Below are 22,355 nucleotides of genomic sequence, written 5' to 3' on the forward strand. Positions count from 1 at the left end.
CTGCACCACCTGGACCATATATAAACCAGTTAACCAGCAAGACCTGGACCATATATAAACCAGTTAATCAGCACTACCTGGACCATATATAAACCAGTTAATCAGCACCACCTGGACCATATATAAACCAGTTAACCTGCACCACCTGGACCATATATAAACCAGTTAACCTGCACCACCTGGACCATATATAAACCAGTTAAGCAGCAAGACCTGGACCATATATAAACCAGTTAACCAGCATCACCTGGACCCTATATAAACCAGTTAACCAGCACCACCTGGACCATATATAAACCAGTTAACCAGCACCACCTGGACCCTATATAAAACAGTTAACCAGCACCACCTGGACCCTATATAAACCAGTTAACCAGCACCACCTGGACCATATATAAACCAGTTAAACAGCACTACCTGGACCTTATCTAAACCAGTTAACCTGCACCACCTGGACTACATATAAACCAGTTAACCAGCACCACCTGGACCCTATATAAACCAGTTTACCAGCACCACCTGGACCATATATAAACCAGTTTACCAGCACCACCTGGACCATATATAAACCAGTTAACCAGCACCACCTGGACCATATATAAACCAGTTAATCAGCACTACCTGGACCATATATAAACCAGTTAATCAGCACCACCTGGACCATATATAAACCAGTTAACCTGCACCACCTGGACCATATATAAACCAGTTAACCAGCACCACCTGGACCATATATAAACCAGTTAACCAGCACCACCTGGACCATATATAAACCAGTTAATCAGCACTACCTGGACCATATATAAACCAGTTAACCAGCACCACCTGGACCATATATAAACCAGTTAATCAGCACCACCTGGACCCTATATAAACCAGTTAACCAGCACCACCTGGACCATATATAAACCAGTTAACCTGCACCACTTGGACCATATATAAACCAGTTAACCAGCACCACCTGGACCCTATATAAACCAGTTAACCTGCACCACTTGGACCATATATAAACCAGTTAACCAGCACCACCTGGACCATATATAAACCAGTTAACCAGCACTACCTGGACCTTATATAAACCAGTTAACCAGCACAGACCAAACCTCCAAAAAAAAGTAGGCAGAGTTTACCAACACCTGCCATACAACAGTTTTTGATGTGCCACTGAGCCACTTTTCCTTTGATGTTTTCAAAACTCGTACAGAATTTGCATAAAAACGGATGCATCTAAAGGTTATCAGCCTTTAAAACATGAGTATCCTGTTACTTGAACTCCAACATGATATCATGACTCAAGTAAATATAAATATACACGCCACTTGTAATTGGCGTGTTTTCAGTACGCATTATAAGCTTTCCATGTGTATGTTCACACTGTTATTAACCCCCTGTCCAACCTGGATTGATGCGTCAAACACCACACACTGAGGGTTATGGTTATGGTTATAGTTATGTGAACTGGAGATCTTGGCGTAAATTGACACACGATCAAATGGCATTGAAAAACATGCAAAAGGTCAAAAATGCGTACATATAGCCTTTTTACATATAGCAATTTTATGACATCAGTCTCTGAACACTAACAAAACTATCAAAAACTCAGTGCACCAGACCTCAGAACCAGAGAAGGGTCACCTAGTGCCGAGTTCCACCCATTAATAACCCCGACCAAGCCCTGAGGCGTTCAAGTGCAGTCGTCTCTGACAGCGTCTAATGCAGAGACAGTGAACTCCTCCAAAACCACAGACATGTCCAGGTGGTTTAATCCTTTATGTAACCAGGTGACATCATACACAGCACCAGCATAGACTCAGAAATGACCGCCATTCCCACCAAGGCCACGTACCGTGCAACAGCTAACCTTACAATGCATTATGGGTACGGAGGACAAGGTAAAGCAACCCCATTGTTCTGGTTTCCATGCTGGCATTATCAGACCAACTGTACGGCAGCGTGAGTGGGCGACACTGCGAACCCGATACTTCCTGTTTTGTTTAGTGGAAAAGCTGGAGGCTGGGAAGCAATTAAACACTGGCTCACGAGGACAGATTAGACGGATCCGGTTACCTGTGGAACAAACTGCTGGAACAAACATAGAACAACCCACCTGAGAAAATAACAACAGCAGCAGCTGAGAACAGAGAAGATACACCAGCAGCCATGGACTGAATTATATCTGACGAACATGTAACTAAAACATCCTCGGTTTTATCCAGATGAATCCAGTTTATAACTTACTATAGTCCTTCAGACGCTCTGATTGGGCTGAATAAAAACACACTATGAAAATATGCCACTAAAAGTTCTGCATTCTGCAAATATAATCAGCAAAATGTGCCTCAAGTATAAACTCAAACAGTTCCTGTCAGTGTTTTATTATATACAGTTCAATGTTCTTAATAATGTGAAAGGTTCAAGATTATTCTTTGTCTCATGTTCATGGTATGAACACTGATGTCCAAAAACCTGTCCACAGTCGTGCTTAAAAATTAGCCAAACCTACAAAAATAGATGTAATATAAATATTAAAATGACTACATACTAAAAATCTGACTCTCATATGTACATAGTGTAAGAAACCAGAGCAGAATGTGCAAACATTGTGCAAATGCATGTGTATGTGTGTGTGTGTGTGTGTGTATATATATGAGTATATGTATATGCAAATATATACATGCAAGTGTACATGTTTATATGTATGTTTACATGCAAACATATTCATGCAGATGTATATGTATGTTTATGTGTATATGTATTTGTGTATGTATATGTAAATGTATGTGTATATGTGTACATGCATGACATTGCATAACATTGTGCATATGCATGTGTATATGTATATATGCAAGTGTATATGTATATATGCATGTGTATATGTATGTGTGTAAATGTATGCATATATTCATGTATATATATGTGTATATGTATATGAAAGTGTATATGTAATCTACATATTTATATACTTACACTGGAAAAGTTCCAGGTGGAGTTAATTTGAGTGTCTTTAAACCGGTGGTGTTTTATTCTACAGTCGTACATCATATCCTATCACACAGACCTGTCCAAGTGTTTGGACTGAAACATGCATAACTGATCATTTCAGTTTAGTTTGTATAAACTTTGTGTCCTGGGTAAGTTTCAGTTCTTCATTACAGACTCTTTCACTGTTGGATTTCTCACACACTGTCTAAACATTCACCTGCTGCTTGAATTAACTGATGAATAAGTATGAAAGTATGGTAAAATAGAAAATTAAAGATGGGCCTGAGGTGCATCGAACATCACTTCGTATCTATTCTTCTTTGAGATCGTCTTGTCTGTAGCTCTGATGTCCCGTATTTATATTTAAAAAAAATGGGTTGAAGTTTTGTGCATTTTGTACAAAATCCCATAAAATAAAGTAAATAAATTAACCTAAATGATGATATTTTCTAAACTCAACCATAACAGAAACACCTCAGTGTGTGATATTGGTGACATCTAGTGGTGAAGCTGTAGATTAGACAGATCACCCCACCACCTCCACCCATGTGCAACAGTAAATGCACATCCATGTTTTGAATAAATTCTGACGCTGTAAACATTCAAGTCATGTGACTGATCAGCTGTTTGACAGAAATATTCTCATTAAACACATCTGATCCAAAAGGTTGAAACAGACTGAATCCATACTCATCCATTAAAAACATTTAAGTTGAAAACAGGAACAGACTCAGATTAAAGTCATGTCATCACAGCCTACAGCGCCACCCTCTGATCACACGACCAGAAGGTTCTGCATTTTATGGAAATGTGGCTTTGATCTGGTTTAGTTTCTCTAACCCTTATAGTTCTAGATGTACTCCAGTCTACAGCAAAACAAAGTAAGTGACGGAGGAAAACTTAAAGATGATAAAGGGGATAAAGATCAATACCATCCACCGTAAAAAGAAGACAATGATGAAGAAGACAGAAAAAACAAAAAAGATGACAAAAAAAGACAAAAAAGACGACGAAAAAGACGACGAAAAAGAAGCAGAAAAAGACAGTGAAAACAAACAAAAAAATACCAGAAAGAAGGTGAAAAAAAGAAGGAGGCCCTGAGCCACTGGGCCCTGGTCCTGGTCCTGGTCCCCCCTCGGTCCTGGTCCACCCCTCAGTCCTGGTCCTGGTCTTCCCCTCGGTCCCGGTCCACCTCAGAGGACACATTATTCACCCATCAGCTCTGACACCAATTAATCATCCAGTGGGTGGGTGGGTGGGTGTCCCATAGAGGGGCTGGGGGCTGGGCGTTGGGCCACGGGGACATTCTGTGGACCCAGTTGACCAGAACGCAGGACACACGTCCTCCTGTTACACTTCCTATTTCTGTCCCAGAAAAGACCTGACATCCAACACTCATCTGGTCTGTGCTGAGTTTACAGACGATTCACTGTTAAAGAGCAAATACTGTCATGTTTATTAAAGCAGGGAAGGGTTTTAATCTGGAAAAGAGGACCCAGAACCACAACCAGAACATGAACCACAAAATAAATACTGACATGTTTATTAAAGCAGGGAAGGGTTTTAATCTGGAAAAGAGGAGCCAGAACCAAAACCAGAACCTGAACCAGAAAATAAATACTGACATGTTTATTAAACCAAGAAAGGGTTTTAATCTGGAAAAGAGGAGCCAGAACCACAACCACAACCTAAACCAGAACCACAACCACAACCTGAACCAGAAAATAAATACTGACATGTTTATTAAAGCAGGAAAGGGTTTTAATCTGGAAAAGAGGACCCAGAACCAGAACCAGAACCAGAAAATAAATACTGACACGTTTATTAAACCAGGAAAGGGTTTTAATCTGGAAAAGAGGAGCCAGAACCACAACCAGAACCTGAACCAGAAAATAAATACTGACACGTTTATTAAAGCAGGAAAGGGTTTTAATCTGGAAAAGAGGAGCCAGAACCACAACCAGAACCTGAACCAGAAAATAAATACTGACATGTTTATTAAAGCAGGAAAGAGTTTTAATCTGGAAAAGAGGAGCCAGAGCCAGAACCAGAACCAGAACCAGAAAAGGTGGAATTATACTACTACTACTACTATTATTATATACTACTACTACACACTAATACTACAACTACTATAGTCAGTTAAAGCTACTGTACTTTCTCACAGATGCGCAGGTTGAACCAGAAGGTTCTACTCCTATATTGAACATCCAGAGGTCACCGCTGTATAAAACCCATACATACTTTACACAGTTCAGAACACAACAGTCAGACTCTTCTTCTTCTTCAGCGGAATTAAAAGCCTCAGGACTTGGACTGGTACATGATCAGACAAACTGCCGCCTGTTTCCATGGTTCCACAGAATTTGCAGCTCAGACCTCCGTACATGTCACAGCTCGAACCCGACGGGTAAAGATCAGCTTTACTATAGTCCAAAAACAGTTTATTCAACTGCAGTAAAGGTTAGAGGTATGAAGACGGAGGTTCAGCACATGAAGGAACCAAACTAACACTAAAAACACTGTTAAGGGTCATTTTCACTTCATCACTGGGGTCAAATCCACATATACAGGAACACACAGACTCAAGACTATTTAGTTTCACTTTTATCACACTGATGTTCATTGTATTATGTATAAACATCTAAGATTATGTTTCATAACAGCAAAATGTTTAGAAATCAAAGGAGAACACAGTTTTATCCAAAAAAAGGAAGCTACTTGGTGTTCATCAGACAAACTGGAACCAAAGAGAGACAGATTTAGATCCAACTGGACCTGGAGTCCACCTGAGAACACCTGGGAAGGTTCTATTTACACATAAAGGTGTAGTTTTCTAAACCTATCACTTCTATCAGTATATATACAGATATATACTGATATATACTGTTATATACTGATATATACTGTTATATACTAATATTTACTGATATATACTGATACATACTGATATAAAACCAATACATACTGAGATGTACTGATATATACTGTTATATACTGATATATACTGTTATATACTAATATTTACTGATATATACTGATACATACTGATATAAAACCGATACATACTGAGATGTACTGATATATACTGTTATATACTGATATATACTGTTATATGCTGATACATACTGAGATGTACTGATATATACTGATATATACTGTTATATACTGATATACACTGTTATATACTGATATACACTGTTATATACTCTTATATACTCTTATCTACTGTTATTTAATGTTATTATTCCGGTTTCAGACGGTACATTCAGGGCATGTCAGGTGTGTTTTTAAAGACCGCTGGTGACACTTTCAGTTCAGTCTGTTTAGGGCTGTGGATGATGATATTAGATGGTGAAGGATTAGAACATATGGACGATCCGCCAAAGCAGAGACGGTGGAACGGTCTAAATCTGATGTAGGTGGAGCCATAGAGGATTCAACGGCTGTGGGTGGAGTTGTATGAGACCCACAGATGCATCAGAGTGGTTCACGTCCGCGTCAGGTGGATTTTATGTTGTGTAGTGGAGTCATGGCTGACAGACAAACGGACGAGTGCTTCCTAAAAACAACTGCACAACAAGCATTTAGTAAAAAAAAAAAAGTATTTAGTAAAAAAAAAGTATTTTGTAAAAAAAAAGTATTTAGTAAAGACATTCTGTATGAGAAGAGGAGCAAACGGTGGAAAGAGGGAATGGAAGCACTGACTATAACCTGCTACAGATATGCAAATTAGTCTCAAAGATCAATTGAAAGAATCGTGATAAAAATCAAGATTCTGTTTTTTTTGTTTGTTTTTTAAAATCACCCACCCCTAAGTCTCATCTATGGATTCAACCCAACCCTGGAGGTGGAGGTTGAACAGAAAGACTCATCTACATCGAACAGATGGTGAATGAGGAAATGAAAGACGAGGTGACATTTACACAGTCCAACCAGTGTGAAGACACTAAACACAGGACAGACATGTGTCCAACCAGTGTGAAGACACTAAACACAGGACAGACACGTGCCCATACTGTGTGTGATAAATGTCATGGTCAGTATGCATGGCTACATCCAAACACGAGTGGGAATATTGCTTTTGGAAAACCAGTAGAGACAGAACGTACTGTGTTGTGTTTGTCAACGGGAGAACATGTTCACAGTCAATGTTTTCACGTCAGAAACTCTGAAACGTGTCCAGATCCGGTTCAGTTTGGTTCCACTTTGATTTGATTTCTCAATGATTCGTCCTGTCATCATCATCATCATCATCATCTGCTGTTAACTTAATTCCTCTCATTTGTTTCAGTTTTATTCTTTTGTTTTCCAGTTTGTCCAAAGTTGATGTTGAAGACACCGAAGCGAAACATCCCAGAATAACCCCTTTGACTTATGTCCTTCCCACTGCAGACAAACTTCACCAACAAACTGTAAAATCCCACATTCTGTGAACTACACACACACACCAAAGCCTACATCTGCAGACTCTCATCAGTCCTCCCACATTATTTCACTCCTTCACTAGAGTTAACGCAGTTACGTAGAAGAGTAAACATCACAGTGTTGATCCTTAACTTGTGTGTGGTCGAATGCATCAGAAATATGATGTCTGAACAGTTGATGAGGCTGTTCAAGTGTTGGAATGCCTGTTCTATGTGTTCACATGGATGTGATGTCACTTCCTGTGTGAGAAAAAACTGTCTGTTTCAACCCAAGAAACACTGACACAGGCCCAGAGTTAAACCCAGAGTTAAATCCGGACAGGTGTGATTGACTCACCATGCTGTCACCAGTGCTGTCCGGGCTCGATCCGGTCCTGATCCGGTCCTGATGCAGGATCTCCTCGTCAGATTCCTCCCTCTCCTCCCAATTCCGGGCTCGTCAGCAGTGGCTCCTGCAAAAGCACAACACAAAAACACACAACTGTCAACAACAGGCTCAAAACTGTCAGAAAACAGGAAGAAAATAAACTGAAGACACGCTGAAAACCAGCTAAAAACAGGCCAAAAAATTTACTGAAAACAGAACAAAAACAGGCTGAAAACAGGCTGAAAACCAGCAGAAAACAGGCTGAAAACTGTCAGAAAATGGGAAGAAATAAGGCAGAAAACAAGCGATCCTTGGGCTAAATTAGTTAAGAAAAAAAAAAAAACTGTAAAATTGAACTTTGAACATATTTACATGGAAGTTTTCTTTGTGTTTTTGTTTTTTATGCATCTTAGCCTTAAAATAAATGACCTTTAACATTAGTAGAAAGTAAAACACATTGAGTTTTACTATCTTTTTATCCAAATTAGACTTGCACTGATTAATCGGCCATGCTTGGAAATTGGCTGATTTACACGTAATCAGCCACGACCCAAGACTAGCCAGTCAGTCTGAAATGGACCGATTTTGAGCACAGGTGAAATTCCTGCTGTGCCGCATAACCAGACCCAGGGCTGGTTCCACATAGTCATATGTGGGGGGGTGGGGGGGTGTACACGGGGGGTACATTCCATGTCATACGTACTGCTTTTTTTACACACATTTATTTTTAAAATAAATGTTCTAATGGGAAAGTTACATTTTAATGTCTTGTGTTTGGAAAACATGAGATCATAATTGTCCAAAACTGGTATCGGCCGTCCAAGCACACAGCAAATCAGAAACAGCCCAGAACACTGTAATCGGTTCAAGTCTGGTCCAAATCTGTCCTTATCTATCCAAACTAAAACTAAATCCACTTTACTGACTAAACCATCTGAGGATCACAATTTTAACCTGGAGTTACTTCTACAATTTGAAAAGAAACATGTCCTGAAATGGACTGAAGGGACACATGTCCAACACCATGTTTTTAAAACAGTCTTTGTCCACTTCTTCTTAACCCTTAACTTTTTATTGACTTTTTACTTTTACTTTTTACTGTTAAAGCACATGTTATAGCACAGTTCAAACTGTCCAAACTGAATGTTTGGGCCATAGTGTCATTCTGTTTGGTGTTTGTTCGCTGCAGGTACAGATGTAAAAAACAGGCTTCAAAGGGAATTTAACTGTAAACTGGAAGAAAACATGACTGCATTTCTATTGGTGGAAAAGTGAATCACATGGACCAATCACAGACGTCCATACTGTGTGTAATCTAACTACTATACTGTGTGTAATCTGACTACTATAACTGTTATACCTAGTCATCTGCATCTGAGATCAATTTACACTGAATCTGGAATTCTGGTCACTGAAAAGAGAGTAGAATGTTATTAGTTTCTCTATTATTTTATTATTTATTTCTAAACTGTGCACATTTGTACATGGTTGAATAAATGTTCTAAACTGTTCAAATGAACAGGATCTGACTGTACATTCCACCACGTGCCTGGTTTTACACCCGCTGGAATATTACACACCCTGGTTTTATTTACACGCCCTGTTTCTTCATTTCTGCTGAACACACTGATCTGGAACTATTATGGTCTGTTTCAGTCAGTTACGTTGCTTGTCTCAATATTACAATTTTGGCGCTTAAAGGGTTAAATATTCTGCTGTTGGACAGTAAAGACCAGATAAAAACTGCCTTAAAAAACTGTTGCTTTCATGTCATTTGTTCTGTTTTTTTTTCTTCCATAAACCAGCCTTTAAACTGTTACAAATATCATTAATTATTGACATGAGCAGAACTTCCGACCTCAGATTAGATTAAACCTCTGCTTTATTAATTTCTTTTCTGGACTTTGATTCCACCGTCGACCCGTGGTGTAAATCATACAGAGGTTTAGTGGGCGTGTGGGATGCGGCGTCCTCATGACCAGGTCAGAGCGGCATCCACACATGCAGATCTGACCCCAGATCAGCAGAACAGCTGACCTGTCCACACACACTCCAACCCCACATTCCTTCTCAGATTATCAGCGGTGGATTACGTAACGACTCCAAGCAGGAGACGGCAAATGAGGACAAACTCCACAAGTCATGTCCACACCCAAAGCGTCAGGGAAGCGTGCGTAGGTGGACGTCCTGCGTTTACAACCACACGTCACGGAGCAGAGCGTGGAAATAAAACACAACCCACTGCAGCTGCACGGAACTATGAGGACGAACTGAATGAACACACACACAGGTCTGCACTCAACACACGAGTTTAAAGTAAGGATGTAACCATATGAAAATGTCATATCACGTTATTGTGACTAAAATTACCACGGTTATCACACTTATACACACACTGAAATAATTTAACCACATTGTATTTTGACAAAAAAAAAAAAAAAAAAAAAAATATATATATATATATATATATATATATATATATATATATATATATATATATATATATAATAGGCACAATGTACTTTCTGTTGGCAGAAACATTCAAATATTAACATGTAAACATCAAACATACAAATGTGCATTAAAGATGGAACCTTATGGCCATTGTTTGACCATTTTCCATATCAAGTTTGAGTTGTTTTAGTTTCTTTTTCAGAGATAGATAGATAGTCTCTCTCTGCCTCTCACTTCTGTAAAGTGGACGTTTACATTAAAGATACTGTGGACATGTGGACAGAATGTTCACTTCCTGGTATTTTGACACGGACTGAACAACCGAACACTGACTCAGAGCTACAACCTGAACACTGTCGTCTCACTTCCACCCACTTGTTTTTTTTTTTTCTACTGACACACCCCCTTTTGCACACAGCTCCACCAAAAGAAAAAAAGAATTAAAAATACAATAAAAACAGAGTGCTATCGCTGCTCAAACTTCGGATCCACGGCCTCAGATCCTACCTGTGCAGACGAGGTGGAAGTTGCAGTGAAAGTTTGAGGTGAACTTTGTGTTGAATTAAAGCTGACTGTCGTGTCCGTCTCCACTCCACAAACTGGTTGTAATCCAGTGCATGACAGACCTCCCCCCTCCTCCTCCTCCCTCCCTCCTCCCTCCCACTCTCTTAGTACCAGGCAGCCGAAGTGAAGGAAGCCATACGACATGGCACCAACTCTCGACAGTTAACCCACATTAAAACATGACTCAGTCTAGAAACAGGAGCCACAACCATCAGCACATGAAGAAAACCAGGCAGAATTACACTGAAAAAAGGAAAATATTACACTGACAGCAAAATGAGTCACATGCTGAGTCAAAAATAATAGTGTCAGGTGTTGAATTTAAAAATGTGATCAAAATTTTGAATGTAAAGGAAGCATCTTAAACCAATAAAGACCGAGTGGAACGATTATAGCAGCTCCCAAATGAATTTTTCTCTATATTTACCTTTTCTTAAGTGATTTATCAACATTTATTGTAATATTATCCTCTTTATTTTGAGTTTTTTCAGTGTAAATCCTGTATTTTTCTATATTTAATTCACTGATCATGTAGATGTTCATTAAAGCTCAGAGTAAATTTAAAAGTTATTATATTAAAAACAGAAAACTTTGGAAAAAGTGTCTTTTTCAGTCCAATCTGTCATTAATTGAACATAATCCCAGTGTGTCCACCCACTGCCACTGATCCAACTCCATGGGTTTTACTGGTCAATCAATGTTGGAGAAGATGACGGTGTTTCCACAGTAAGTACGGAGCCTCTGAACGTCCAAATATGGTCATATCTGATGACCATGAAAAGATGAAAAACTGTATTTTACACCAATTATTGACATGTATTGATAGGATTGTTTTGGATTGGTTAAACAGCATGAATATTTTGTGCATTTTTTGTTTTATCTTATTTATTATTTTGTGTGTTTTTGTTGGTGTTATTGACTATTTTGTACATCTTTCATTCATTTTCTAAATAAGTAGTTTGTTCATGTTGACAGTCATTCAAAATAACTCTTATAATGTTGACATTTACATTATAGCTCTGTTAGCTTAGCTCTGTTTTTAGACTAAAACAGCCACATTAAAACCACTAATCATCTTTGTTTTCTGTTGGTTCGTGTCATCAATAACTAAACTAATGATCTGTTTGGATCCAACAAACAAGGTCAGAACTGTCACAGTTTAGTCTGAACCACGGATCAACAGACAGCAACGATAAGAACATCCCATAATAACTTTATACTTTCATAAGCCTCAGAATCAAACTCGTGTGTAAAACAAACACTGACATTTATTATCCAACTCCATCCTGTACATTTACAGCTGAGTCCAGTTAAAACAACCACTCTAGTTTTATCGATGCTGACAGTTGTTTCTTTATGTTTCTCATCCTAAACTTGGCCTTGGCCGACAGAGTGACTCACTCCTCCCTCTAGTGGCCACTTCGGACATGCAGTATATCTAGAATAACATCGATCATGTTGTTTTTTATGTGGCCACTCAGATCAACGGTGTTTCCTGTGGAGAATTACTGAATTATTTGGTATTTTTATTTTTACCATTTACATGAGTTTTGTCCAAGTCTCTGCGCTACATCTCCAATTATCAACACAAAAAAACAAAATCGGTGAGAAAATGCCACTCCACTGACATCTTCTCAGTCAATGTGAAAGCAGTTCATTAGCAGAATATTATCATAAAGAGAAAGAAAAGAAACCGGGAAATAACCTGACACATTTCTTTTAAACATAATTAAACACCTTGACAGGAACAAAAACCTGTAACAGCGGGGGGGGGGGCGTTCTGTGTGAAAAGATGAAGGAAGTATTTTAATCATTATTTCAACTACATAACAATGGCAGTGAATTAAGGCAAATCCATTATGGATGTTGTGATCTTTACCAGTGTAAAAGGACCAGGTCACAACATCTTCACTGGAATTTCTATTTCTAAGTCACCACAGAGTTTCCTCTAAACTCTGTACATTTCATTTAAAATATTAGAAAACAGATATTTCAGAAACAGGTAGGAGAGGATCCAAAAGAATTTATTCAACTCAATTCAACTTTATTTATAGAGCTTACTTCAAGCACAAGGCAGACTCAATGTGCTTCAAAACAGGTATATAACATAAAAACATTAAAAAAAAAAAAAAAAAAGACACATGGGGCTTTACAGAATTAAGAAACTAAACGAGGCTGCAAGATTTACACAGGAATAATCACAGAGAACAAACTAAAACCCTGGAGGAGTGTTTACAGACATGGACGAAGCTTATGCTGTCAGGGCCGACAGTAATGGTATATCCCCCAAACCCCCCAATCCTCTAATATATAGGCTAAAGCAAATAAACCACACAATGTACAAAAGATACCAATGGAATTTTAGATAATTGATATGAACCAAACTTGAGCTTGATTGTCCGACTATATCTATGAATAATGTCCAAAAAACTGATTTTTCAACAGAAACGCCCCCATTTGTACCAGTGGTAATTAGAGATGCAACGGTCCAGGTTCTCCACGGTTCTGTGAGTAATGCGGTTCTTGGGTCACGGTTCACAGTTCGGTACGGTTCGGACGCAGAGCCCGGCTGTGCACTGAAACATAACTGGAGATGGTGGAGAGTCTTAAGGCTCATTTATGTTCCTGTACATATGTAAATATATTCATCCATTTCATTGTCATGTGTCACTGCCTTCATACTTCCATGTGTCCTGTATGTTGGAATGAGCATTTCTTACTCAATCCACCAGAGGGTGCCACTCTTAATTACCATACTGGACAAATACCACAAAGAAGAGTAAAGTTTTATGAGAAGAAGAAGAAGATAGTCACGACGACAGAGGAGGTTTTCCTAATGTTAATATTTTGAAGGGCAGTTGGAAGTAGAAGGGCTGTGCTCTGACTCGAGCCTGGGTCCACCGTCCAGCTCCGTACGAAATGTTCTAGCCAGGCTCTGCGTCCAGCTCCAACAGAATTCCATAAGTCAGTCATCTTACAAAGCTTTAATACAAATGCCAGTTGTCCGGAAATGTCACTTGAAAATAACAAATAAGTTGTACTGTGGTACAGGCTCGTACCAAACCCTGAGTGGTGTACCGAATGGTACGATGGCACAACGTGTACCGTTGGACTCCTAGTGGTAATAGTGATGGAACACCAATCAATCGGGTTCTTCTTCTGGGGGGCACCGATGTTGGTGCTAAAGGGGATAGTTATCACATTCACACCAAGGAGATCCGATAGCCTGAATAATGTCAGAAAAGACATTAGATATTTGTTGGACAATCAAAAACCCAGATTTTTCTACAGACGCTCCCCCAACCATTTGGAAAAAACACCCCCCTAGTGTCCAAATATGACATCATGTAAACTAAAGGTTGTGGAACTAAGAAATAGAACTGTTAGACAGTGGATGTGAAGTCAGTCTGAGCTCCATGGACCCGATAGTGTCAGAATAATGAACCCATTTAAACCTAAACTCCACCTAGTGACTGAAAATGAGCCCATATGAACTCCACATGTTGAACATGGACATTTGGAAGAACATCAATATGAACCACATTTGATCTGTTATTGATGATTTACATCCAAAAAAACTGATGTTGAACTACAGCGCCCCCATGTGGATGACTGATAGAAGCTGAACTCCATAGGGTTCTTCCACTAGGGGTCCACCAAGGTGGTTATCAAGGAGAAGAAATCCAACCAAATCTGTCCAAGTTATCGACAAAACACCAAGGAGATCCAACAGTGTTTGGGATCAAACCATTATATCCACGAAACTCCATTTATATAAATATAATTCTACTCACGTACAAATACATCTGAGGTACTTGTACCCAGAGTATTTCCATTTTCTGTCATATTGTCCTAATACTGAACTACACAACAGCTTCACATCCTCATTCTGACAAACAAAACTAAAACTAACATTTCTGATGCTGTTCATTTATTATCCTCTCCAAAGTCAGTGTCAATGTGAGAACATGCTGTAATAGAGAAATTAATAAATGAATACCAGAATAGGCTTAATGATTAACCTTAATAGTTGGAGTATAAACCAAATGCTGCCAGTTTGATAACAGGATACCATTTGGATGTTATGATGATAAAATTATTTCCTTATTAGTAATTTCATACAGATGAAACTGTGATTTTACTCCTTTGTATGAAAACACCTTCATTATTTCTGGTCGAAACATGAATGGAGAGTTTTAGGATATGAACAATAATATCATATAAAAATACCAATAAAATGTGTAAATGGTTGTGGGTGTGAAATTATGGGATGGACTTGATGATGAATTTAAGTCGTTCACTTCTCTGATAAAGTTTAAAAAATATCCTAAGTATAAGATCATTCAGGAATATTAAGTGGAGATGGTAGATGTGTTTTGTTTAGTTATTGATTCTTTTGTTATAATGATAATGCTCAATGATGTACACATTTAATTTAATGTAAGCGGTGTGTCAGGTGAGAAGGAGAGGCACAAAATTAGCTTCTGGCCTATTCCTTTTTTTGATTTTTGTGTTTGTTGTGGTTGTTGTACTGTGTGTGGTGATTACTGTACAAACTAAAAAATAAACCATTCCTTCATGATTTTACATCCAAAATTAACATTTCTGATTAGGGCTGTGTATCGGCAAGAATATGGCGATACGATACAAATCACAATACTAGGATCACGATAAGATATATCACAATATATCATGATTCTGTTAAAAAAGCAATTTTTTTGTTTGTTTCTTTCTTTTTAAGATTATTTCCTGGAAGAATTAAATTACACCAGAAATATGTACAAATACTAAACACATTTTTATTTGATCAGAACAGGATCTAATGCTATATCACAAAATATCCCTCTGTTAAAACTTAGATTGTTTTACAGACATTACAGATTAAGATCCTGTTCAAATGTTCATATTCTATTAGTTCATATCTAACATCAGAACATTACTTTTGTGCAATCCCAACAAAGGAACTAACATCTGCCTCTCTCAGATAGTAAAAACTGCTTTCAGGAAGCTTCAGATAACCATTATTTAATGAAACAGTGTTAATAAAATTTAAACAAAAAAGAAAAACAAAAAAACAAAAATGAACCTCCACAATATATGCATTTGTATAAATACCTAAAAATATCGATACAGTACTTTTTAATATTGATACAGTATTGTGAAATGAAATATGGCGATATATTGAAGAACTGATATTTTCTTACACCCCTATTTCTGATGTTGTTCATTTATCATCCCCTTCATCTTTTCCAAATTACAGCACAAATAAACTTTCTGGTACATATGTAAAACTCCTAAACCTAGATGCAGAAACCCCCTTCTAACTGAGCATGACATTTAAGTTTCTCTTCCTCTTTTCCAGAGTCCACAGGGGGATTCCAGGTGGTTCCATCTGACAGAAAACTGCCCCTAACAGAATTCATCCAGGTGACAGGTGTGTGTATGTGTGTGTGTGTGACCTGCCTCTACACAACAGGTGGGACAACAGGTAGAAAAGTTGACACACAGTCAAGGTGAAAGTGAAAGCGGAGGGGAGGTTGAATGAAGACGTTCAGAGGAGACTAAAACCAAACCGAAAGTGTCTCTGAATGACTGTGTCTGTGTATGTGTGTGTGTTTGCAAACGTTAGCATCATGCTAGCTGCCGGATAGCTTCACTACTACCAGATGACGCATAAATCTCGCTCAATTTTCAGCAGAAAAAGCACAAACAAACCAAACCCCGCCGCCTGACGCTCCCCGAGCAAACAGACAACATGACACAGCCGAACACAGCCGCAAAGTTTGAGGTTTTAGAAAAATAAACCGAGTTACTCACTCAGAAAGAATCAGCTGACACAACGGTGACTCAGTACACTACACAACTTCCGCATTCCTGCCTGATGACAACAGCGGCAGCCAATGAGGAGAGCTGACAGGGAAAGCTGTGAACCAATAGGTTTAAAGGATCCGACCAGGTCAATCAAAGCCGAGAACAGCCGCACGAGCTCGTCGTACACACCCACAGCTCAGCCAATCATACGGCTCCAGGCTTGAAAAGGCGACCAATAGAAAATCACAGCGCGGCACAAACTGGACGTTCACACAAACCGGAGCGGATCGTGCCTGTTTGAGGACGAACGGAGAGTTAGAATAACGGGTTATAAAATAAAATAAAATAAAATAAAATAAAATAAATGCATCAAATTGAATTAAATTACATTAAATTAATAATAGTAAAAATTTAAATTAGCTAAAATAAAAAGAAAAATGAAAATAAAATACAAAAAACAAAAAAAAAAACAAATAATAGTAAAAATTGAATTAAATTTAACTAAAATAAAAAAAACAAAATTAAAATAAAATTAAAATAAAACATAAAAATGTCCTAATAAAAAAATGCTTGTTTTTTTTTCTTTTTTTTTTTTTTTTCTAGAAAATGCTTAATTATTAATATTAGGAATTGTCAAATACCAGCTACTGTTACTATGATAGCTGCATTTTTGTGTTTTGATTTATTCTATGTTTCCTGTTCTTTTACCTAATGGTATGGATTTTATGGTAACAGAAAAATGTGTAAAGTAAACATTAAAATAAGAAATAGAACATGATTTTTGTATAACAAAGTGACTTTTATTAACAGTAATTGACAGATTCACTCTTTTTCCTTTCAGTCTACATGTATTTTATGTCTGTAATACAGTGGTTTCATTTTTTTAATGAAACATACCATCTTATCCCAGTTTTTTGCCCCTGACTGAGCCTCTGGACTGTACTGAACCCGGGGGTGATTTCTTCACCTGCGTCCTTCTGATGAAACCTCCTGACAGACAGTGAACCCTGCATATAAACACTATGTATGACATGCATGAAGCTCCATCCAGGACTATTTTTGTTGATCCTGGTCTGTACCCGCCTGGAGCTGACCTCATGTGCTCTCTGATACCGACAGTCACACAAGCCCAGTGTTTGAGTGAATGCACTGACCTTTTACCTGCAGCTCCAGCCTTATCGCACACCACGGTTATGCTTCAGGTTTGTACAGACTGTCATAAAGGAAAGGAGCCCTTCACTCATTATTATTCATCATTATCCAGGCTGGATTCATGTAGGAATAGAATGTGTGTGTGTGTGTGTGTGTGTGTGTGTGTGTGTGTGTGTGTGTGTGTGTGTGTGTGTGTGTGTGTGTTTGTGTTTTACTTGTTTTTATCTGTTGTTCTGTGTTTTTGAAGTATTTTTAATGCCTGAGTGTGGTTTTTAAACTTTGTTTTTACTTGGAAAAGACATTAAAGTTATCTATCTATCTGTGTAAAGCTGATCCAACTTAGTACAAAGATCCAGTTTTAAAAAAAAAAACCAAATGTGTTTATTAATATTTCAAGCTTTACATTCTTGAGTACATTCACAAAATCTTTCTTGTTAAAAGCTTTAGATTCTTTTGTTACAAACAAACAACAAAAAATCAACCTGAACAGAGAACCTCTGCAGGTAGTGGAACCGTAGTCTGATGACAGGTTCTGGGATCAGAAAATAAATAGAAAAAAATATATAAATAAATACATTTACCACAGTGTTTGATAATAGTGTACAAACACATCCTTTTACCGTCATGAATTCAAACATATAAATGTGTATATGATACAAAACCATCTGAATGTCCTCTAAAGTCAGTCCAAAGTCAGTCATTAGTGGGCTCCAGCTCTTCTTAAATCAGACCGTGTTCGGTGGAGCTAAATAATCTGTTGGATGAAAGTAATAAAATTATGGAAAGGATTTCCACCTCATTGAAATGCTTTCATTTAGTGAGACACAATTTTGTTGAGCCAACTAATTGTAAGTATATGTTGTGAACATAAAGTACAGGAGTTACTGTTACTTATGTGCAATGTATGGGTCCAACTTAATTAAAGTTGTTTGAACATATTTACTGAGGAGGGATTTGACTTAATTGTCTTGGATCCCTTTAACTTGTTTAATGAGTATGGATAATTTATTTTGACAGAATCAATACAGTAATATTTTTAAACAGCACAATGACACTAAATCATGTTATCTGCACAACATTACAGTATATTCAATCATTAAATTATAATCTGTATTCCTGTTCTTAGATCTTTAAAGATTCTCACACCTTCCCTTCAGTCACGGTTTCTTACTTTTTTTTAAAAAAAATTTTATGGATCCTTACTTTAAGTTTTCCAGATCCATCAGGTTCCACAGGTGTGTTTAAGCTCTCCCACTAATGTGGTTGAAGGTGGAATCAGCCAGAACACCTGTTCCTGAAGCAGCCGTTTTGAAACATCATCAGTCAGTGTGGCCTTGATCATTCTGGTGTTTGAATCCTAATTAAATATTTGGTTTGATTATTCTCCAACAAATGTAGATAACATTGGTGCTTTAATCCTTGGTTTAGGATTAAAGTTAAGGCTAAATCTGAGTTAGACTAAATGATTGCCACCCTCTGCTCTGGAGGGGTACTGCAGATGAGGTTCCCACCTAAACCCATTAGGTCGTGTTGACATAAAGGAATCTTGTAGTTTTAAGCATTTTGTATGTCATGTTAAAAGTACATGATTTAAAAATGTTTAACCATTAAACATGAATTAATATAATAGAATCTACATGTTATATTTATGTTGTTACAACCAAGATTACAATAGTTTTGGATTTTTCATTATACTTTAGTTTTATTTAGTTTTGACTTTTTTTTTTTTTTTCTAATTCAATTAGTTTTAATTCATTTTTAGAGCAGGTTTGCCAGTTTTTATTAGTTTTCATTTTTTTTCTACAGGCTTAGTTTTAGTTTACTTTTAGTTTTGTCATATCTTTTCTCTTCTTCTCCGTCTTATTCAAATAAATCCCAGACAGGACTCTGCTGCTTTCTCCCAACTTTAGTCTCCATGTTTCCAGGTAGAGTGGGGACCAGAAGACGACTGTAAACCACAGTTGATGACAAGTGAAGGACTGTGAAGTGTCGTACGGTGCTGCTAGCTAAAACTGCTTGAGCAAAATAAATCAATTTCGTAGCAATCCAGCATTGACAAAGACAAAAACGAAGGGAATTTTATCCATAACTTTTATCCATTTTAGTTAGTTTTGTAAGCACACAATACAGTTTCAGTTAGTTATTGTTTTTTTCTTTTAATTATAGTTTTTATATATTTCAGTTAACGAAAATGTTTTTTCAATTCTAGTTTTCGTCATTTTGTTAGTTTTCGTTAACGATAATAACCTTGGTTACAACAGACACCCATGCTGCTTTTTTTGACTGTGCTGGTATTGTCGCCATGGTTTTTACTCTGATGAGGCGCTCTTTCATGGACCAACAGTAGAAGGTCATGGTTCACACCAACACACAGATCCAGTTTGGATCTCAGACAGACTTTATATTCACATGATGTTTTTTGTTTTTTTTTCAACTGTTTTTATCTGTCTTACTATGTCTGTCTATTTCTTAACTTTCCTTTTAATTGTATTTATTGTACCCTGCTTGTAGCACTTTAAAGTTTTTGGATAAAAACAAATGTAAAGTGCATTATAAATAAAACTTATTATGAAGCTGTTAAACACCAGACATCAGGTCAGAACAGACTCATACATGAACTTTACACTGATATTATTATTGTTGTTCATTTTTGTAATATGTGTCAGTTGTTTTTGTTGCGCTGACATGTGATCTGGATCAGCTGTTTAGACTTCGACCTGAATGATCCATAAATTAAATCAATCCTTTAGTCGCTCAGTCCCCCTTCAGTCAGCTGATCCTGATCTTTTATCCCAGTAAATGGATCCTGACTTCAGTTTGAATCAGGCTTCACTGCTCCCTCTAGTGGTGAACATTAACAGTTCAACACACCTCCACGTGTGTTTTAACTCTTTGTGGATTAAATATTAATTAGCTCCAGGGTTTGATGAACTTTACTTGTGGTTTACGTTAACGCTGACCATTTTCGTCCTCATTTTGTTCAGATCAGTCCAGTGTTCGATGCACATCAAACCCACATCATTTCTGTTCTGAAATCCTCTCTTAAAATAGATTTTTTTTATTGTACTGTTTTATTTTTCTTTTGTATCCCATTAAAGCAGATGATTCTTTTATTATTGTTGTGTTTGTTTTATTTGCTTAGGGGTGGATGGATTTATTTTTCTTACTTTTTCTGTTTTGTGATCAATCTTGTCTGTTCTTGAAAATTTTTTTTTTTTAAAATCTATAAAGTACTGACTGGCATGAGAGGTTGGCTTTTATTGTTTTAATGTATATTTAATGTTATTGTTTTCATTAATTCTTTCGTGTGTTTTATTTGCTTTTATGTCTGTCTACAGCACTTTGGCCGACTGTGGGTTTTTTTTGGGGTTTTTTTTTTAACAACTTTATTTATCATTTTCCATAACAACATTGACATCATTAAGGCATTTCTTACAAAATTTGTGATCTTGCCCCCCCCCCATCCAGGGTACTGTGTTTTTTTATAAGTGTTTTATAAATAAAGTTGTTTAGTCCTGTCCCTGTGGGTTTTTTTTTTTTAATACAACTTAGTGTCAAGTTTATTTTAATCATTTTTAACTCACTTTGTCTGATATGTTATTAATTATAAATTTTGTTTTGTAAAACTTGTCTGTGTTTTTAGGTTTTTTAAATTTATGTTTTAAAATTTGTTTGCTTCTAACCTTGTGCTTCCTTTCAGGACGACAGTTCAACATGTGTCCAGTTACTGCAGGTGAAAAACACACATTAGACAAACTCTGGTGCGTTTACACCGACATGAATGAATCTGTTAACATTTACCTGGAATCATGGCTCAGGTTAAAGGGTCAAAGTCCAAAAAATAAACCAGTAAGTAAAAATAAAATAAATAAATGATGGAGAACATCCCAGACCAGAGGCAGAGGCCCAGGTTAATGTGTGGTTGCCATGACGACGGAGCCTCCACGGTCTGACCCCGGGTCCAGGAGTGAAGACAGACTCTGGACCCTGTTGGGTTGTTTGGTCTGAAGAGCAGCAGGAAGTGAGGAGGCGGACATGTGGGTGTAGATGCCAGAGGACCAATCAGAGGCCTGTGGCACTCAGGACTCATCAGGTCAGTATTTATCGGAACCTCCTCGGACCGGACACTGATTTGGATGTTCTTCTAGCTGAGGGGTTGCCCATCTCCAGTCATGGTAAGACTCTGCAAACTGCAAAAAAAAAGCCTGGACGAAATAAGAAAAGTCACCTCATTATTGGATAAAAGTGTTTTAGATTTCAGTAAAATTATCTGCCAGTGCAGGAAGAAAACGTATCAAATTTCACTAAAATAAGAAAATATATTATCTAAGGATTATAGAATGATACAATTCTTATTTTAAGCAGAATAAAATAGTTTCAAGTCTTCAGAGTAAGATTTATTTTTACCTATGGTAATTATATATATATATATATATATATATATATATATATATATATATATATATATATATATATATATAAAAATGAAGATGTAAAGATTCCATATATATGAATTTATAAGCATTCATTGCGTGCTGTGTTGAGAAATCTGATGTTTAAATTTATGTGTCACCTGAATCACTCAGAAAATACTGTAA

At 37.3% G+C, this 22,355-nt stretch overlaps 1 protein-coding gene across 2 annotated transcripts in view; it reads right to left on the reverse strand.

The window, feature by feature from the left end:
• mtmr4 (myotubularin related protein 4) overlaps positions 1 to 16,686 on the reverse strand; it is a 63,200-nt gene extending 46,514 nt beyond the window's left edge. Inside the window, exons 1-2 of one of the 2 annotated variants that reach the window (XM_030153195.1) lie at positions 16,612 to 16,686; positions 7,747 to 7,861 (exon numbers count right to left, since the gene is read on the reverse strand). In XM_030153195.1, the coding sequence (XP_030009055.1) occupies positions 7,747 to 7,749 (3 nt within the window). In that variant the 5' untranslated portion in view covers positions 7,750 to 7,861; positions 16,612 to 16,686. Of the gene's footprint in view, positions 1 to 7,746; positions 7,862 to 10,737; positions 10,848 to 16,611 lie in introns of those variants that run through there. The other variant, XM_030153196.1, reaches the window with a different exon arrangement.
• Between the last annotated feature and the right edge of the window lie 5,669 nt (positions 16,687 to 22,355).

This window comes from Sphaeramia orbicularis, chromosome 14 (assembly GCF_902148855.1).
Source record: "Sphaeramia orbicularis chromosome 14, fSphaOr1.1, whole genome shotgun sequence".
In the NCBI taxonomy this organism is placed as follows: Eukaryota; Metazoa; Chordata; class Actinopteri; order Kurtiformes; family Apogonidae; genus Sphaeramia; species Sphaeramia orbicularis.